This window comes from Chrysemys picta, chromosome 19 (assembly GCF_011386835.1).
Source record: "Chrysemys picta bellii isolate R12L10 chromosome 19, ASM1138683v2, whole genome shotgun sequence".
In the NCBI taxonomy this organism is placed as follows: Eukaryota; Metazoa; Chordata; order Testudines; family Emydidae; genus Chrysemys; species Chrysemys picta.
Genome location: NC_088809.1, coordinates 17,192,148 through 17,212,352, shown reverse-complemented (window position 1 = coordinate 17,212,352; position 20,205 = coordinate 17,192,148). Strand labels below are relative to the sequence as shown.

Sequence of the window (20,205 nt, the reverse complement as noted above, 5' to 3'; positions counted from 1 at the left end):
TGCAGTCCACTCATCCTTCTAGATTCCTGACACTCTGGAATAGAAGAACAGAACAAGTCATTGAATCTTCTGCTATGCAGAAGATCAGATCAACCCTCCATTCTTTTTGTCCCATGTGCACTTTTCCTGGTACTAAGGATGTCTTCACTGCAGAGTTAACTCTTGGCACGTGGATCAGGGCACCCAGGCCAGCTTAGCCCAGAGGTGAGCAGCCACACTATAATGCCACATTTAAGTTAGTGAGGCCACAGAGGATCTGTACTTCCCCTATGTGTCACGAGGCCTTCTAGGGGTACATCCCTTGGTTCTTAGCACTTCAGTAAGCTGAGCCGCAATACGATTCTTTCCTAACGAATTGTGGGAGAACTTGTCTGTTGTTCTGGGCATACAGGGGGAATTGTGAGAAGGCACTGAAGGACCATCATCACTCGACTGGTTTAGCCTGTCTCCCCACTGGTTAGCAGCCAGAGTGAAAAGCAGCATTCAGGCTTTGCCTATAGCTAACCCAGGTTGAAAGCATCACCAAACTTAAGTCAGAAGTTTTTGTGTGGGGACAGAAGCTTGGTTAGGGACAACCACCAAGTAAGAGCCCAGGTTAACTCTGCAGTGAAGACAGACTCTCCGTGGCTAATTGTACCCATTCTAGAAAAAACGGTTTTCACGCAACTCACAAGGGAAGCTGAATTTAGTTTCTTACACAAGCCTTGCAGCAGAACATCACCTACTAAGCAACACCTGGGCTCAATGGGAGATGCTGAATACAATCTTATAATCTTTTCATGCAGTAACTTAGAACTTTTAGCAAGAAATAAGGGGAAAATCTGTGTACGCGACAGGATTATAGGCGCTTTTTCTGTCTTAGCCTTGGAGTCTGCACACAAGGCTAATGGCCTGCAAAAGGAAGTTTTAATGGACAAGAGACCATTAAAAGATAACAATGAAGAGAAAAAAGTTGAGTCTCAGTGGTTCAAAACTGAGATTGCCCAAATGACTTCAGTGGCAGGCTGCTCAGGCCCCAAATCAGCAAAGCAAAGCACTTAAGCACATACTTACAGTGGCAATATGCTTAAATGCATTGCTAAATTGGAACTTTAGAGAACGCAGAACCTCTGCAGCTGTCACAAAAACTACCAGATCTATTCATGTCATTTGTGTCTCTTTGCATATTAACCGACCTTTGGTTGCAGCTTTGCCTACTACTTTAAACACACATCCTATCCTCCTTTACTCTTGTTCAACACCTATTCAAAAACATGCTTGTACATTAATTCTACATTCACATGGTTAAATAAATGTACTGATTTGCCTGCCATGCTCACTCATCGGAGCAGCTCATATTCTTGGATCTGTCAATACAAAGGGCTTGAACTTCCAGCGGGCGGGGAGAGGCGAAGGCAGAGGGAGGACGGGACAAGCTCAACTTAAGTGCTGAGCAACTCAAAATAACTTTCTGCTGTGGCTCCTCCAGCACATGGATTTTAACACTCCTGTTAAAATTCCTACTGATTATTAGCTCTTTTGTGCTGTATTCACGCTTTATAATGATATTTCCTGAACTGCATGCAGTTGAGATTGTCCACTCTTTGGGTAGGCACGGTATTTTATTTCACTTGTACAGCATCTAGCACAATGCGATCTCAAATTCAACTGGGGCTGACTTGATCACAGTGTAAAAATAGCCACATGGGGAACAGAAATTTGCTAACAGAGGGCTCTTCAATCTAGCAGACAAAAGTAGAACGAGATCCAATGGGTGCAAGTTGAAGCTAGATACATTCAAACTAAAAATAAGGCACAATTTTTTAAACAGTGAGGATAAATTTCCACTGGAACAACTTACCAAAGGTTGTGGTGGATTCTCCATCACTGGACATTTTAAAATCAAGAATGTGTGTTTTTCTAAAAGATATTCTTGAGTCCAACCACAGCTAACAGGACTTGAAGCAGGAATTATTTCAGGGAAGTTTATGCAGGAGGCCAGACCAGATGATCACAGTAGTCTGTTCTGACCTTAAAATGAATGACTCTATCAAGATGAAGTGCTTTATCCAAGATTAGACAGCAGGTCAGTGGTTGAGCTGGATACATAGCCCGTGTCTCCTGACTCCCAGTGCAGTGCCTTGTCCTCTAGACTGTACTGTCTCCCACTACACCACAGTACTTTGCTATTCTGCAGGAACTAGCTAGAGAGCCGCAAGTACAGTAGAAAATGATACCACGTTAAATGAATGCGCTCGCAGTCTTCTAACTGGGCAGTTATTGAACTAGTTTGGAAGGAACTTATTACAGCACACTGTGAAACATATGCAACTAAACAGCTGTGGCTTTTTAGAAGTCTGACATGAATTTGCAGCATGAATTATCTGGATCAAAAGGTTTAAATTTGCCAAATCATCATTAAACTCAATGGGACATCCTGGTAATGGCCAAGTTTCAAGGTACATAGCTGCTGTAGAGTTTCTAATTTCATGGCTATTATTGGGATTAACTCTGAACATATAACATGTGGCTCAGTTAGTGGCACTTATCCCCTGAGGTCCTTTTGCCCATCTCGAATAGAATTCAGTGCGAAATTTACAGACCCCAGGAAATTTTGGGATAACATGAATGGCTTGATCAATATTCCCTAATATCAAAGCTGGGTGCAAGCTATTGTCAGTTATCTGCACAGTCTCTGCACTGCTGGTATAACTGCTTTGTAAAGCACCTAGAGTCACTTAGCATCCCATATATCTGTTCTGATTACAGTGCAATACTCTCTAGACATACCTTCTTTTGGGCTAAATTTTATCCCCTACGCTCCGGTGGGTTTGGCACAGCAGACTTATATTAGGGGTAGGAATCCTCTGCCCCCTAGCTATCTGAGTCCCATGTCTGCTGCTGCAGCTCTGAGGTTGCAGCAGATCTTGCTGCTGCTGGTCCTTGGGTTCCAAAGAGAGTGCCTGACAGTCCTACCCCATACCTCCTTTCTGTGTACTTTTCACTCACCTGCACAGACTCCCCCCAAGTCCCGTTTCCTGATGCAGCATCACTTCCATTACAGTCAGGACCTTTGCAAGTGCATAGAGGGGCCATCAACCACTATCTTTGCTTTTAGAGCACAGACAATGCTGACTGGTATTTGTTTATTTGGGAGCATCACACACAGAGAGAGGAGACAGGGATACTTACAAATGACACAACAGCAGCCAAGAGAAGAATGCGCACAAGGAGATCTTCAAACTGCTCCAGCACCAGCTCCCAGAGGGACTTTCCTAGCAAAACAAAACATGGAAGCACCATAAGCGCTATGCAGATGCTGAAAATGAACTTGGGAGAGCTCAAGCTACTAAGCCTGCTTGGGTGCAAGGGGGCTGTGCTCTGCTTTGAGGTTGGACACGCTTGAGTTAGAATTACTGGCATTACGAACTGTGGGCTTGACTGAAGAAAGCATCCCTATTCAGGGCCACACTTCAATACGCGCCTACGCCCCAGTGAAGTCAATGGGACTGAAACACATGCCTAATGTAAAGCATATGCTAAGTGCTGTCCTGAATCAGGACTTGGATCATTGCCAGCTCAGCTCCAAAGGTGAGCATGTGGCAGCCATACTGATGCCTGACCGGATCACGCTACGCTCCACCAGCCCTTGCCAGGGGCTGAGCGGAAGACAAACGGGGATGGAAGGAGGCAGCCAAGAAACAAGGCAGTGTTTCCTGGTGGCAATCACAGATGGCTAGTAGACAGAATGGCCCTGTGCACAGGGAGATCACTAAAAACTGATGCACCTGAAGTTTCCTTGGTTTAAAAAAGACACACTTTGAAAAGCCCAAGGTTTTTCTTTCAGTGGAACTGAGATCCCTGGCTGCAATTGCAGAGCGAAGCATTGCTCTAACTTCTGGAGTAATATAACTCACCTTTCAAGGGACAGTATGAAGGATTTTCACAGCCAAAATTTGACCAATCAGCAGCAGACATGGATCCTCCTCCAAACTAAGTTGGTTTGCATGTTTTTTGTTTTGTTTTTAACTAAAGAGACTAACATTCAGCCCCCTTCCCTTCATTCATGTGTTGTTGGAAACTGCATATGCTCGACTTACAGGATGTATAAGTGCTGAAGACAACTATTCTTTTTACACTTAAAAGGATCGCACCACCCTTGCTTCATAATCCCCAACAAATCAGTGTACAAGAGATGCCTTTTTATCTGAGAGCCAATAGGCTAGCGGTCAGAGCAGGGAGATACAATCTAGGTCCTCAAAGGTATTTTAGAGTCTAATTCCCATGGAAACCAATGAGAGTTAGGCACCTTAATACTTTTGAGGATCTGTACCTAAGTCAGCACTCCTGCATTCTATTTTTGAATGTCTTTGACTCACAATGTGACACATGGGGAGTCCTTAAACCTCTTGGGGGCTCAATTTACTCACCTGCACAATGGGTATAAGCTTATAATCTTTATGCAGTACTTTGGGAACCACAGGTGACAGGTGCTACGTAAGTGTAAAGTATTATTATTATAGTAGATATGGACTGGTCTAGTGTAGGATGCCTTGTAGGTAAGGATGCTCTATATGTGTAGGAGCTACTTTTTAACATTTCCATAGAATGATCTTTTACCATAATTTGCTGTACCAGAATCAAGAAGTTTAAAAACTTCCTTTATGAGAGAATTTTCAAGGTCAATTTTTCAGCTCAAGATTCTAGACAGCGTCACTCAAGAGTGTGAAGTCAGCTTGCTTTCCCCTCCTAAACCTCATACAGGTAAGTTTTGCCTTTATGTAACTGGGGATGCTCTTAGGTCTCCAACTCTCTCCACTGCAAAATATTCCCATGAGCATTGAATCAGGTCCCTTGTGAGCTTCCCAGCAGTCTCCATGGGACTAGCAGACACTAAGCTCCCTCCCAGAATACCTAGAGACGTGCTCCAAGAGCGAAGGGGAAGTCAAAAAAAGAAAAAGCAGAGTCAATATAATTCCACCTACCTTCTTCAGCAGGGAGTTCTGCAGATTTCCACCAACATGCCAAGGAACAGACGCGGTAGGAGAGAAAAGAAAAAGAAGAGATATTATTGATCTGGAAACAGACAAGAATTTAGCATTGGAAAGAAACTGGTTGAGTGGTTAGACTAGAAAGCTTTGTGAAAACCACATGTTCTCATGTATACACACACCTCAGACCCCAAGAACTTTGGAAGGGGTGCAAAAAAGGCATCTATGTACCAAACACAACAAGAGACAGCCTAACAAATCTTAAGGAAGAGAGGTGAGATGTATGATGCCTCCAGGACGCTGGTTGCATGGAGAACACTATGCACTTTAGAGACCAAACTGGAATTCATTTCCTTTTCTACCCCATGATAATTCTTCCCAATAGTGTCCGCGTTTCTCCTTTGCTCTTCCTAACATTCGTTTTAAAGAACAGAACACCAGTCTCCATTTCCCCATTACAGTGCAGCCAGGCGAAGGCAAAGGGGTCAGAGCAGAGGGTTGGAATTACTCAGAGGTTACTGAATTTCAATAAAACACACATCTTCTTTCAAACTTGACAACCCTGACAAGAGACTAAACTGCCTAGCCCTCACTTTGCTCATACAGTTCAACCTAAATTATCCCAAACTCCCTCTTATCCAAGAAAGAGTCACATTCCCTGACAGACTAGTAATTACACTGAATAGACCCTCATTCGCCTGAAACCTTGATGGCCGGAAAGACATTTGGAAATCCAGCTTGTACTGAAAACAGTCCCACATCAGAAGAGTTGTCAGTTACAGTACCTCTCACAAGCATTATATTTTAACATACTATATGGGTTAAACATTTCAGAGATTAACAAAGTACGTAGCTTGTCTGCCTTTGTCTGGAGGGGGAGGAAGGTCAACCGATCAGAAGGGAATTAATTTTATTTATTTATTTCTGTCACTTATACTTTCCTTCCCAGACTAGCTCTGTGTTTTTCCCTCCTTTGAGTACAAGAGAGAAGATAAAGGTGACATTTTAAAAAGAACTCAAGGTTGGCCTAACACTGCTCCGGTGGGAGTTTTACCATTGACTTCAATGGGAGCAGAATTAGGCCAACACTTTTCAAAATCCCATCTGTCAGAAAGGAGTCCCATTGCCAGCATCAAGGCCCTTTGCCAGCTTCTGGTCATATATAAAACTCTGTCTGTCTGGGTTTTAGCATATCATTGGTGTATCTCACACATGCACACGGATTTTATTCTCAACACACCTGTGAGACAGAGAAGTATTATCATCACTTTACAGTAGGGGAACTGAGACACTTTTTGTACCCAAGGTCATATAGTAAGTCTGTGGCAGATCCAGGAATTGAACCACATCTCCTGAGGCCTGGGCCAGTGCCTTGACTTCAAGACCATCCTTCCTCAAACTTATTTTAGAACACTTGCAACCTCCTGAAAAATAAATACAAATGAGAATTCCATTCTCCCCACATGCACCTGGCTGGTTGACTGGCATCTGATTAAATCCCTGTAAGTCTCTCCAGTACACATGCCCACATGCCATGAATGAATCAGAACTAACCCATAAAGTAATTCCTTTTTAAAAACAGCTCTGAACACTTGCCACAGACTTCACCAGAATTTACTCCCCCTGAGGGACGGCTGCTGCCTATTTTTCCTTATATTTTTACAGCATATGCTTGGAAGATTCAGAGTAGATTGCTCCTCCCAGGAAACAACCTGCTGGAAGGAGGATCCCTGGAAGGTTCCCTTTGCAGAGGTTCTTCCTAATTCTTCTCCTAGGGAAAGATATTAGGCAGAAAGCCCATTGTTCGGAAGAGTTCTGATGCATCTGCTGGGGGTGGGGGGAAGAGTTGTACCTACATGGGTGGAGCTGGCTCTTGAATTCTGGATATTGGTCCTATATATATTTAATGTACCCAGAGGATTGGATGATGCTCGAAATAAATACGATTCCTCTGGGTCTGAAATGCTGAGACTATTGGAAAAATAGTTTAAGTGTCCCTGCTCTCTTTTTTAGATCGGCACCTATCTCTCCACCGATCTCACTAGTATTTTGATATGCCTGGAATATACAAACGCCAGCTGGTGCTAACAACCTCCACTTTTATTATTGATCATTTCTACTGCAGAGGTCTCAAATCAGGGCCTCATCATGCTAGCCATTGTACAAACAAGTAGTACAAAGAGAGTTCCAGAGAGCTCACAGCCTAGCATTTTGACTATATACAATAGTGGATGAACAGACAAACAGGGCATGGAAGGGCAAGGTAACCTTAAACACCAGTGAGTTTGCATAAGTCACTAATTATACTGGTCTCAGTATTCGCTATAGACTGCTCTCCAGTATCTTCCAACCATATATTTTGACTATTTTATTTGGTCATCAGCCCTTTCTCCCACCCCTCTTTTTACACTTAAACCCCACCTTGCAATACCTACAACTGGCTAGGTCACTGACGTTACTATCAGTCGCTTCTGGGCGCCTGCAGAAGAGAATTCCCACAGCCAGCCCCTACAAATACTCATTCAACAGATGCCCTGAGCTCCCTTAGCAATCCAGGGTTTTTCTCCGGCTTTAACCAGTCACCTGCTGTTCCACCATTCCAAGGTAAATCTGTCAGTTCTAAGGAGCACAGCCCCTGACTGATCTCTCAACCAAAGCAAAGCTTTGCATCTTAATCATGGCAAGCAAAGCTGATACCTGTCCCAAGGTGAAAATAAAAGCCTGAAAGGAAAAAAGCTCCTAATCTTTATCAGGTGATTTCAGAAGATTTACAGGATAGACTACAAGCTTCAGAGACTTCTCACATATTCCTAAGGATGAAAATCTTTAACTGTAATAATGCAACAGGAAAGGAAGTTCCCTCAGGACTCAGACATAATTAATAGTCTAATGTTTCCACACTCAGATGGAATAATGGGGTAGGTATAGGGCTATGCAATATTATGTGTTGCAATTATATACTCCCACCCACAAGAAAATTATTTTGTTTATAATCTATATATTTATATGCATGCACACGCATTAGAGAATGAATCTTGGCATATATAGATATACACACATATACATTTACATATACACACACACACACGCCGAGGTTTTCACAAGTGGCCTGTGATTTTGCGTGCCTTACTTGAGCCATATGAAAAGGGCCCAGTTTTCAGAAATTTATGAGCACCCACACTCTGGAAGTCCAGCACCCAAAAACCCTCGTTACTTTTGGAAATCAGTGTCATAGAGATGATTTTCAATTCATACATGCACAGGCACGCACAGGCTTATAAATGCTGAGGTGACATCCAAGTGATAAATTGCAGAGCTGAGTTATAAATGTATTTATCACTCACTTTTGCCCACTTCAGGTGCCAGTTCCCTCAGGGATTTAGTCTAACAGAAAACCAGCTTTCCAATGGCACACAGAGCACTGACTTCTAGCTCTGGGAAGTCTAAAGACAATGAATTTTAAAGCCTTAATGTTTTTATTTCTCTCTGGCCATCAAGGGGTTACAATAACTTTCCCTGTTGCATTTCACACCTGGGGCCCGGGAGGAGCAAACACAACCTAAGGTTGACCCATTTTTAGATTTTTCTCTATATGCAGCAGACAGCCCTGTAATGAGAAGGGGGATCTGGAAGAACAGTGGTTTCTGCTAGACTGTACCAGACTTCCCCGCAGTGCACGGTCAAGGTTTCTATGGGATTTTGCATCGTTTGACAGAGCTACGTAGAAGCCTGGCGGAGCTTACACAGCCTGCACTTGCCATAGTTTGCCACACTACAGCCAGCAGGACAAAGTACTTCTAACTAATAATGATGAAGGCAGGGGAATACGGTCCAGATGGCAGATGGGCTCCCAAGGGAGGACAGAGGAAAACTGTGTGAGCTGGGGGAAGGGCAAGAAGCACATCCCAATTCTTCCACTTTCCCTAGATCCTGCCACTTGCTGTCAAAAGGCCGTAAGACTGGGCGCTCTAATTTAATTGCATGCACACATTTCAGCCTGGGTTGGGAGCTGGGAAACCATCCTACACCAGGGTCCACATTATTAATGTTTCAGGCAGCTCCTGAAAGCAGAAAGGGATGCACCAAGGTGCAGAGGTCTAGAGGGTCACCACAGTACATATTTGGTCCACTAAAGCATAGTTAGTTTCAGCCCAGACAAGTATCAGTGCTTCCACTGTGGAGGAGGACGAAGATGCATTGAATTTTTCATGCAAATGGCTGGATCACTCTCTCTCAGCGGTAGCCAGGGCGTTCATTCTCTCACGCTCTGTCTCTTTTAAAAAAAAAAAGTATCATTAGCATTCAGTGAATGAATTCTCATTTCATAGCAAAGCACTGGTGACTCACAACTGCATACACATTTCAGAGAGAAGAATCTTTTTTGAAAGGAATGAACAAAAACATCTCACACGAGCTTCGATTTCTCCTTCTGTGGAGGAAGCAAGTAGAACTGAGCAAGATAGGTAATATGACAAAGCCAGACACGCTCACGCACTGTCTAGCTAGGTATTTATACTACACTCGCTGTGGTATACAAGTATTCAGTGCACTTGAGTTCTGAGTTCTCCCCATAAAACTTAAGGGCAGAGTGGGCGTGGGGATAAACACTGCAAGATGAGAATTGAGAGGACAGAGGTAATGTCCAGATCAGAGAGGAGTCTGAAACACAAACACAAATCCAAACACTCTTGAACTTGAGAAAGCTCAGCTATAAACCTGAGGGTCAGACGCTTTTCTAACATAGGATGAACAAAAACAACCAGCATTGAAAACGTTCACTAAAAAAACCCCAAACTGCAGTAACAGGTATTTTTGTATGGAGGAAGACTAGAATGTACATACTGGAGTCGCAAGCTGATGGCTGTTTGAGAGCAGGGATGGGACTTTTCAGGGCTTGTCAAGCTCTTCCAGCAAAGTCTTTCAGAGCAAACAAACCTTTCTGCATTTTCAAAAGTTGGTTTCTCAGTAGATTCATATCATAGGTTAAGCTGGGGGAGTGATGGCGGGGATTTGGCTCACTGACTTCCTCGGTTTGCATCAGTGTCACAAAGTAGAATTCAGCCTGTGGAATCCAGATTTCATAAGCCAGCAAAGAATGAATGTTATCTATCTATAGTATGGTAGTGCTTGGGCACTGCCATCAAGATTGGGACCCCATTGTGCTAGGCCCTGTACATACACATAGTAAACACAATCCCAGCCTTGAAGACCTTATAATCTAAATAGATAAGACAGACCAATAGCGAGAAGCGAAACAGACACACAGATAGAAGTGCCTTGCTGGCGGCTACAGCAGCTAAATGGCAATAGGGAATAGAAGCCAGATCTCTGGATTCCCATTCCAATGCCCTATCAACTCCCTCAGCAATAGGCTGTTCCTTCCACTTTTAGTACTAAACTGTTCGCTCCCAAAATAAAAATCAAAGGTCCATGTAATTAAATACCAATTACTTTGATTGAAATTTTCAAAGCAGACTAAGGGATTGAGTCACATCTCTGTTCAATGGGCCTTGAGAGACACGACTCTAGCCTTCAGCCTGATGTTTTTGTTAATAGTGAAGCACTGAAATAGGTAACTGACAGCAAACACAAGCTTTCCTTCCAAGCCCTGGTGCTCACGGATACCAATTAATGGACCAAATTTGTCTCTGGTGTAAGTTCAATGGAGTGATTTCAGCCAAATGTGCTTGAATTACTCTAACTGCAAATTAAGGCTGGGTTTGGATAAAGTAAAAGGTGACTCAAACCTAGATTATGAACTCTATACCATCATACAGCAGCAACAGCACAGAGCTGGTGAATGAGAACCAGGAAGTGAAACCAACTCATCTATTTTCCATTGTCTATTTTCATTCAAAGAAATGCAAAAAGTAAACGACAAAAAAAAAATTAAACTTGTTCAACTTTTCAGTTAATAGCATCAGGTCTTACTAGTAACAGAGGCAGAGACTTTTTTATTGTGATGAGTTTCCTAACCTAACTTCATCCCCTTCAAATAGTTACACTTAGGCTTGGAGGGATCCGATTTTTATCGGTAAATGTCCGCAAATATTCATTTCACCATACACACGCAAACCAACGAAAAAAATATTTTCATCGCTAACCATCAAAATTAACAGATACGCAAAGCAAGAAAAATGTTGCTTGAGAAATTAAGAGTTTGATTTAGGGATATTTACTTTGTCTCTTTTGACATGTGGTGTTGACAATGTGTGTTTTAACAGTTATGAATCTTTAACTTCTTGACTCTCAACACTTTACTATCATTAAATAATTACTACCTGACCCCGCTCCCAGCCTTCAGCTGCCACTCAGGTCAAAGAGTGGAGGGCACCTGGCTCTCACTGAAATCAACAGCAAGAATAAGAAAAGTTGCTGATGCTCATCCGCCCCTCTGACCACTACCCCATGGCTGCACGGCCACATGGGCATTCAATGGACGGAACAAGTGATCAGCACAGTTCTTCTTTAGCACAGGAAAATGGAGGGACTGAAGGAAGCCAGAGGCTACGTTCCAAAGGACAACACGAGAATTTCACAGCTACGAATTTAAGGCAGTGTAGGTGCTGCTGAGTCACCGAAGCCACCAGAGCTTCCATACTTAATGCCCCAAAGAAACCTAATTTGGGGGAAAGAGCGGGAGAGAAACTTGAGAGAATCAGCCCGCACATTTTTCAATTATTGCTTTCAAAATCGGTCCTAGCAAACAAAAGGAGCCCAATTTTCTAGCTGCCCAGATAGTGCTAACCATCTGAGTGAAATTTTGACCTCCCACACTCCCCCCCCCCATCCTGAACCATGATGAAAGGTCAAAATATTGAAGTTTTCTGTAGAACAAGAAGTTCTCAAAAAATTCAATATGGGAATGTCAAAATGTTTTGTTTTGGACATTTCTGATCAAAACAAAAAAAGTTTCAGTATTTGCAAAACAAAACGTTTCACTCGGAGGCAGGTCAACATTAAACTGCATTTGTGTATAGTGCCGCACTGCCTCATGGGAGCTCTAGTTCTGAATGCTTCATGCCCCATGGTCCCCTAAGGGTCAGGCTTCAATGCACATTCCATGATGCACTGTAGTTATTGACTCCCATGACCCACCGTACATAGCTATCAGAGAGGAGAGTGCATGGAGATACAATCCAGCCACAGAGCCTGCCCTACAGGGAACAACAGGACATGAAACATCCAAAATGCAACTTCCATGAGGCAATGTTACACTTTGGGAAATGCTGCTCCCTATTGAACAGACTCTAAACAAAACATTTTGTGTCAGTTCAACAAACCAAATTCTTTAGTTTCAGGTCAAACTGATCCAAAATGAAATATTTCATGTTGATTTTCCATTGGAAAATTTTAAAAATTAGGGATTTTGCAGAAACTACATTTTCTGTTGAAAAATCATTTTGCTGGAAAATTTTGTTCTGTTTGTACAGCAGCTAGTGCAAAGGGATTCTGATCTGTGACTGGGTCTCCTAGGCCCATAATCATACTGAGGGAAGAAATTCTGAGAAGCAGTCTGATTTTATACCTTATAATCTAAAAACTTAAATCACCATTAGTCACCCAGACTGTGCCCTTTCAATTTTCCAAATTGCCCTACGGAATAAGAATAGACTTCTCTTTGCCTTTGCTTAGTCATAGTGCTGACCATGCAGGTTTTTCCTTTATAAGTAACAGAGTCCTGTGGCACCTTTAAGACTAACAGATGTATTGGAGCATAAGCTTTCGTGGGTGAATGCCCACTTCGTCGGATGCATCCCACGAAAAGCTTATGCTCCAATATATCTGTTAGTCTTAAAGGTGCCACAGGACTCTGTTGCTTTTTACAGATCCAGACTAACACGGCTACCCCTCTGATCCTTTAGAAGTGTTTCTCAGGGCAGGACAAACTGTTTTGCCACCTTCTCTTCTCTCACACACACAGAAGGGACATTCTGCCATCTGGTTTAAAAAGATAATAAAATGCTTTGGTTAGCAGAGCCAACAAATTACAGACCAATTTCAAACACAAGAACGAAAAGTTGGGCAATTTTTTACAACGCCCGGCACAATTTCTTTCCTAATGGGAGTGGTTGTAATTATCTCCTGCAAGTCATTTCATTCAGCTGTATAGGGGCTACTGTCCTGGAGTCTTCATATTCCACCTGCCCTAGAGAGAGAATCCCATAAAATAACATTGACAGCAGGAAATGTGGAATTTTAATATTGTACAAGTTTATTGCATAAACCATGCCAGGAGACCACAGTAAAGGTGACCAGAGCGGATATGCTGAGCTCCCCCACTTTCCCTGGCAAAACAATCACAACAGCTTTTAAAAGTCAAGCCAATTTAAAAAGACAAACAGAGCAAATAGGTGACGCCTTAAGGGTTCTCTTACATGTCCGTGTTTTGCAATTCTGTGAGGCCCTGCAGGATTCCATGTCCGGTTACACTAGGTTAAAATGGCATTTTGAGTATTGAGCAGCCATATGAGTACCAACAGAGTTTCCTCGTGTTTAATATCATTACTGTGGATACCCAGAGGGATTACTAAGGATTTGCCACTTACTTGTTACTTCGGATTTCTCCACTTCCCACCCTCCCACCACACACGCAATAACAGGTGCACTAGCCGAGCTGCAAAATATTGACATGACCTCCTCTAAGGGCATCTAAAGAGACTGGTTATCCTGGGCAGATTTGGAGCTGGCACTCTGAATACTGCTACTATTGACTAATATTAATAGTTCAGTCCTTTGCCAATCCAAATAAACTGCCTTTGCGGGATGGACACCCTCAGGCTGGCAACAGAAAGGAGTACGAGCACAACACTCAGGTGACGAGAAGGAGACTGAATAGGGGTTGCACCCAAGAGACTGCTTTGGCAAAGTCACACGTGGACAACATGGCCTGGAATTCCAGCTGGTGATACACACCGAGGAAAGGGTTCTGATGAGATGTTCTGTAGCAGGGGGAGAAAGAACAGCATGGGCACAAGAAACAAATGTACAGCAGCAGGTTGAAAAAGCTCCAATCTAGGGGGTCCTGCTTTGCTTTACCTCCCTAAACAAAGTCTACTTGGGGGGGTTTCTTAAATCGCATGTACTTCAGTAGCACCTAGGGGCCCCAGTCCCGTGTCAGGCCCCGTGGCGCTATACTACTCCTTAGCTCTCATACAGCACTTTTCATCCATAGACCTCAAAGCACTGGATAAAGTATCATTAGTCCCATTTTACAGAATGGGGAAGCACAGAGAGGGGAAGTGACTTGCCCAAGGTCTCCCAGCAGGTCAGTAACAGAGCCAGGAATAGGACCCAGGTCTTCAAGTCTTGGTTCAGTGCTTTGTCCACTAAACCACATTGTCTCTCTTAGACAAGATTATTTTAAGAAGTCTATCTCTCCCGCCCCTTCTTAGGAATGTCCTTAAAAATCAATTATCTTTCCCTTTTGGGAAGTATTTCTGCTGTCACAAGGTGAAACAAGGAACATATCAAGATTGTCCCCACAAAGCCCTATAGCGTGGTAATGCCACAATGTCTTTCTTCTCTATCCCAATGCATTCGCTTCAGAGACCTACTCTCAGATTCTCACCATCACCACCCCCAACTTCATCAAAATCAAATGCCACTGTATAGCTCACACGTGGACCATAAAGACATACTGTCTTGCTAACGGACCTGCTCTGTGGACTACAGAGAGGGTGGCTGTTGGTTTGGTACCTTTCACCACATTAAATTCATATCAAAAAGACAACCACCACCACCACCACAGGAAGGAAGATGATGAAGGCCATCATCCTCCAGTCACTCACCCAAGCTTAAAGAAAACAGTAGTGGGGCAATAAGAAGGCACCTGACCTTGGCTTGGAGTACCTGTAGCATTCAAATCAAATAACTGTGTTGTAGGAATAGTGTACAGTGAAAGACAAGTACTTTACTGGCTCGACATTGTCCCCTCTCGCCAAGGTATGTGAGCATAGAGGTTCATCAGCTGCCACAAAGGTGCTTATCTATCTGCTAGGACTTGCTTTCTTTAGGTCATATCGCTCATTTTGTAAGGTTTTCAGTTTTTGAAAGGGAAAGGGAGTGGTTGAATCAGTTCCTTTTATATTGCACTAAATGATAGAGGTCTCATTTTCTAGATTCTGCCAACATCAAGGTGGAAGAAAAAAACAACAGGAGGTCAATTAAAAGAACAAGAATCCCCAAACTATCATCAGCTAGGATATGGAACTCTATCCATGACACAGAACAGAAAACCAGACAGCACCATTTTGGGACACGGTTGTTCGTCAAGACGCCATGAAACATAAATTGTTATTTTAACCAACTAAATTTCAACCCACACTTAGGCTCAAAAACTCATCACAAAAGATCATCTGCTGTGTTTCAAGCTGTAGTGACAGCTTACACAATTTCAGATTGGCAGCTTTTCACTCTGTGCTTTTGAGAAAGCTTTTGATGGATTTCATTGGCTTTAAAACCCTTTGCTGGTTTGTTTTAAAAGCAAGTTCGTCTGATCACCTGTTTGGAGAATATCCAACTTGAAGACAGAGGAGTTCCGCTATTCATCACCTCCTGTAGTTTCACCTGAGTTACACAGAATAGCACCCTACAGTGATGCTATTAAAAAAAAATAAAAAAAATCTAGTGTATCTTTAAAAATTGGTTTAAATTAATCTGGGATCAAATACACTACAATCACATTTGTATTGTTACTCCAGGGCAGTGCCTTAACTGTATATCTCTTACCACGTTTGGGTTTCTTTTAAGTGAAACCTTAATTCTGAATTTCCTTGGTTTATAATGTTCGGATTGGGGACAACTGTAATACCCTTATAAAATGCTCCCCCCAGCCCTAAATTACTCTCACCTTTAACTCCATTCTAATGTAATTTTTTGTCTGGGAATAGTAATTCTTGTGTCACACCCCACATTTTTCACTGGTGAAGCTCTGATGTCTTCAGTGGAGTTACTCTTGATTTACATTGATGTGAAAAGAGAATTCAGCTCAGTGGCACCAGATGGGAAAGAACACTAGATCAGCAGTCCTTCCCCAGGGCCAGTGCAGGATTGTTCCCTGTAACATTTTCTCCAGTGGAACTTTTACACACTCAGGTCTCTTGAATGTCGCAGTGTCACCAAGAACAACGCAGAAAGCTGCAAGGTTGGCTCCAGAGTGGAAAAATCTTTGATTCTTCTCCTGGGGAGAACCACCCTGCATACTTCAGAACTGCGCCACTTGCTGGAAATGTTTGATAAATAGGCGCTCCCAGCCATGCAACTCCACCTGCTATTGGCTCACTCTGTGAGCTGCACCCAGGTTGAGAACTCCAGGGGCGACCCACACAAATGCTTTTCTCTGCACTTTCCTTTTAACCAAGTAGGCTGGCAGGGCAGACAAGAGTACATTCTGCACCTTACAGCTGAGTCACTTCTGTAGGGTCACCCGTGCAAAGCACCTGTTCCTTAGCTGCAATTTGAGTAGGGAGGGGAGAAAGGCTTACAGGGCCTCTCAGAAGCAGCAGCAAGAATCACGTTTGTTATTGCACACCAGAGACAGAAAGAGATAAGGGATACCACAGCATCAAGTTAGCCATTTAACGAGAAAGCCCTTGTACAGTAAACACCGGTAGTCACAAAGCAGAAGTTTAACAGAATGGGATGGAGATTCGATTCACACAGGAAATGCTGACACCCTATCAGATGCCTTCATCTCTGCGTGTAGGGTTCTCTCCCATGCATTTCTGCAGGGCAGGGCTGGGGGAGGGAGGGAGGGGAAACAGTCCAAGATGAAGTTGGTTGCATAAAAGGAAGCTTGTTTTGTTTGCTACTCACTAGTAAGCAGACCCCAAGACTAGGGCTTGTAGCTTGGAAACCCAAGCTACCTACATTTGGCAAAGAAATTACAAACCGCAACAGCAAACTTGCTTGCATTAAAGAAAAAGTTAACTGAATACTGTACAATGAACATATGCAAAGCACATGAATATTTCACATGAGAAGAGATAAGCATCTGGGGATGTGACCGTTCAAGAGCAACTACAACCTCCAGCAGTGCTAAATAAGACAAAACACTAAGAAGATATCATTTAAGGTTATTTAAAATTTGTCCATCCATTGCTCTAAGGGCATATTCAACACTGATGCACAACACACATCCTCAGTCCACACTATAAACCCACAATCACCAGTTAAATCCCCCTCCCAAGACATGCACCATCATCTGATGACCCAAGAATATACACTACATAGTAAAACGCCAATGTACAGCGTAAACTATGGTCCAATTACTAAACCATGAGTGTTAGTAGCTCTCTCGCTTTAGGGGGAGGTTGGGGTTTATTGATTTGTATTTGTTCTACCTGAATGTATACTTCAACTTCTGCATAGTGCACCAAAACATACAGTATTAGGAATAGTACGAGATCAGAATTAGAGTAATGGTTCTCAAACCATGGTCCCTGGACCACCAGTGATCTGCAGAGTACTTGCTGAGGGCCTGGGGAAAGCTGGTTGGTCCACAAGCAGCTGGCTCCTCCTTTTTTCATCTGCCTAATTTCATTAAGAGACAGCTAAAAACAACATAAATACTTTCCTAATATTACTTTTCTACTTAAGCGATTTCTGTAGTTGCCATAGAGGTGTTACATGATGGTGAATGGAAGGGAGGTGTCCATTAGACAATCTCAAGATTGAAACAGAACAGGTGGTCTGCTATAGTTAAGGTTAAAACTTGCTTACAATTTAACAGATGATTTTTCTAAGTGCTATATAATGCACAAGCTTACTCAAATGGTCTTCAAAATTGCTGTGCCTCATCAGCATCAGGTAGTCCAAATTTGGGGTGTTTGAGGAAGGAGTTCCCAATATACCCCCCCCCCCCCGCCAAAAATCACAGCATCAAAATTTTACTGTTGTATAACTTCTTTTTTGTGCACACCTGGGGCTTGAACTCTGATCCTCCCCAAACTGACATCACCAGCTTGAGATCAATCGCAGCTGGTGTCTTTGAAGAACCGTTTATTCAAGGTAATATTTAGAACAGCAATAGGGATAGAGCCAAACTGATATGCCACAGAGAGTGAAGTGCACACATGCAGCAGGACAGGGTTTATTCCAAGATGGATTAAGATGCGAGCCATGCTATGAAAGAAATTGAGAATGCCTGGACTAAGGGGACTACTCTTATTCTTTTTCAGGAAGTATTTTACAGTTAAACGTCCCTACAGCTCTCCCATCCCACACCCAATTATAGCATATATAGTCTTTGGCCTACTGTGCTGTATTTGAATTTTCTGTTTTGGCTAAAGGGGCCACTCCCAGATATCTAAGCTATTCAAATAACAAACAGCAGAGCAAATTTCATCCATAGAGCTCAGAGAAATTTACAAAAGGTGAGAATGATCATCCCTATTTTACAGATGGGGGAAACCGAGGCAGAGAGGGTAAAATGAACACTGTATGCTTTGTGTTCTGTGCCGTGATTTAAATCAATATATGATATCTATTGAAAATGTAGAAAACATCAAAAAATATTTAAGTAAATGGTATTCTATTATTGTTTAACAGTGCAATTAATCGTGTGATTAATCGCAATTAATGTTTTTAATCACTTGACAGCCCTAGTTTTTATTATACCCTCTCCCCACCCCCCAGAGATAAGAATGGATGCAAGTTATCCCAAACTGGACTCAGACCAAATGGCCTTTGACTCCTGCTACAAATCCAAGGAAGGATGGCCTTGCGATTAAAGCATTTGACCAGGACTCAGGAGAACTCGGTTCAATTTCGGACTCTGCCTAGCTTATGGTTTATTGTCATGATAGATTGCGATTCCTACAGAGGACAGGTTGCTTACTTACCAGATCAGCGGTTGGGGTTACCAGTGTGGTTAGATGTTACTAGATGTTTGGCTGCATATATGTGTTCCCTCTGTGTGCCACCCCAGCCCAGCGCAAACAGCTGGCCTGGCAAACCTCGAGCAAACCCACCCAATGACCACAAGATGTGTTAAGGGAGGTGTGACGTTATTGACATAAACTGTGACCGTATAGATCATTGTTGCAACCAAGGTCCTATAGCCGCACCAAATCTTGTACAAAGGAGGTCTATTAAGGGGTCTATGAAAAAGTTTTAATTTGCTGGTTATGATTATGCTGTCTGTATGAGTATCATTTTTGTATTTGAAGTTATGAATATTGACTATGTACTCGTATCTCAAGGTGTTTGATTCTAAGTAGCACCAGTGAAGCATTTGGCCAGCTTATTGAGAAGGGACGATTCAGATTAAGTGCCCAATCAAGAAACACTTCACTGACAATGGACCTTGGGAGACTCCAATCCACATAAGAGGAGCCTTCCTGGGAACGTCCAAGGCAGCATGCGAGCAATGGCTGCTCTACCTGGCAAGAACGGAGTCGTGCATGGACATGTGACTTGCATGTGACTACAAAACTCCATCTTGCTGCTCTGATTTTCCACAGTAAGAACAAAGGAAGCACAAACTACATGGCAAAAGGACTGTAAAAGGCAGCTGCATCATCTCCATTTTGTCTTCAATCCTGCTTCTTACCTCTGGAGGAACCTTGCTACAAACTGAAGCTCTGAACAAAGGACTGAATGACTCATCCAAGCTATGGATGTACTCCAGAGACTTGATTTGAACCTGCCGTTTATTCCATCACTGCTACAAGCCTGAACGAAGAACTTTGCCATTGCTGTATGTAATTGATTACTTTAACAAATTCTAGCTCTCATCTGTATTTCTTTCTTTTTATGAATACGCCTTTAGATTTTAGATTCTAAAGGATTGGCAACAGCGTGATTTGTGGGCAAGATCTGACTTGTATATTGACCTGGGTCTGGGGCTTGGTCCTTTGGGATCGGGAGAACCTTTTTTTCTTTTACTTGGGTATTGGTTTTCATAACCATTCATCCCCATAAAGAGTGGTGCTGGTGGTGATACTGAAAAATTGGAGTGTCTGAGGGAATTGCTTCTATGACTTCTGGTTAGTCAGTGGGGTGAGACCGAAGTCCTTCCTGTTTGGCTGGTTTGGTGCCTTAATAGTAAAGGAAACCCAGCCTTGGGCTGTAACTGCCTTGCTCTAAGCAATTTGTCCTGAATTGATACTCTAAGCCTAGGTCTACACTACCCGCCTGAATCGGCGGGTAGAAATAGATCTCTCGGGGATCGAATTATCGCGTCTCGTCGGGACGTGAAAATCGATCCCCGAATCGACGCGCTTACTCCACC

General features: G+C 42.9%; 1 protein-coding gene across 4 annotated transcripts in view; it reads right to left on the bottom strand.

Annotated features, from left to right (window-relative positions):
• The window catches only part of ATP2A3 (ATPase sarcoplasmic/endoplasmic reticulum Ca2+ transporting 3), a 146,198-nt gene that overhangs the window by 84,214 nt on the left and 41,779 nt on the right, over positions 1-20,205 (bottom strand). For all 4 annotated transcript variants that reach the window (XM_042857762.2, XM_005284388.4, XM_024103468.3 and 1 more), the window contains exons 2-3: positions 4,965-4,982; positions 3,172-3,254 (exon numbers count right to left, since the gene is read on the bottom strand). In XM_042857762.2, coding sequence (XP_042713696.2) covers positions 3,172-3,254; positions 4,965-4,982 — 101 coding nt within the window. The remainder of the gene's footprint in view (positions 1-3,171; positions 3,255-4,964; positions 4,983-20,205) is intronic.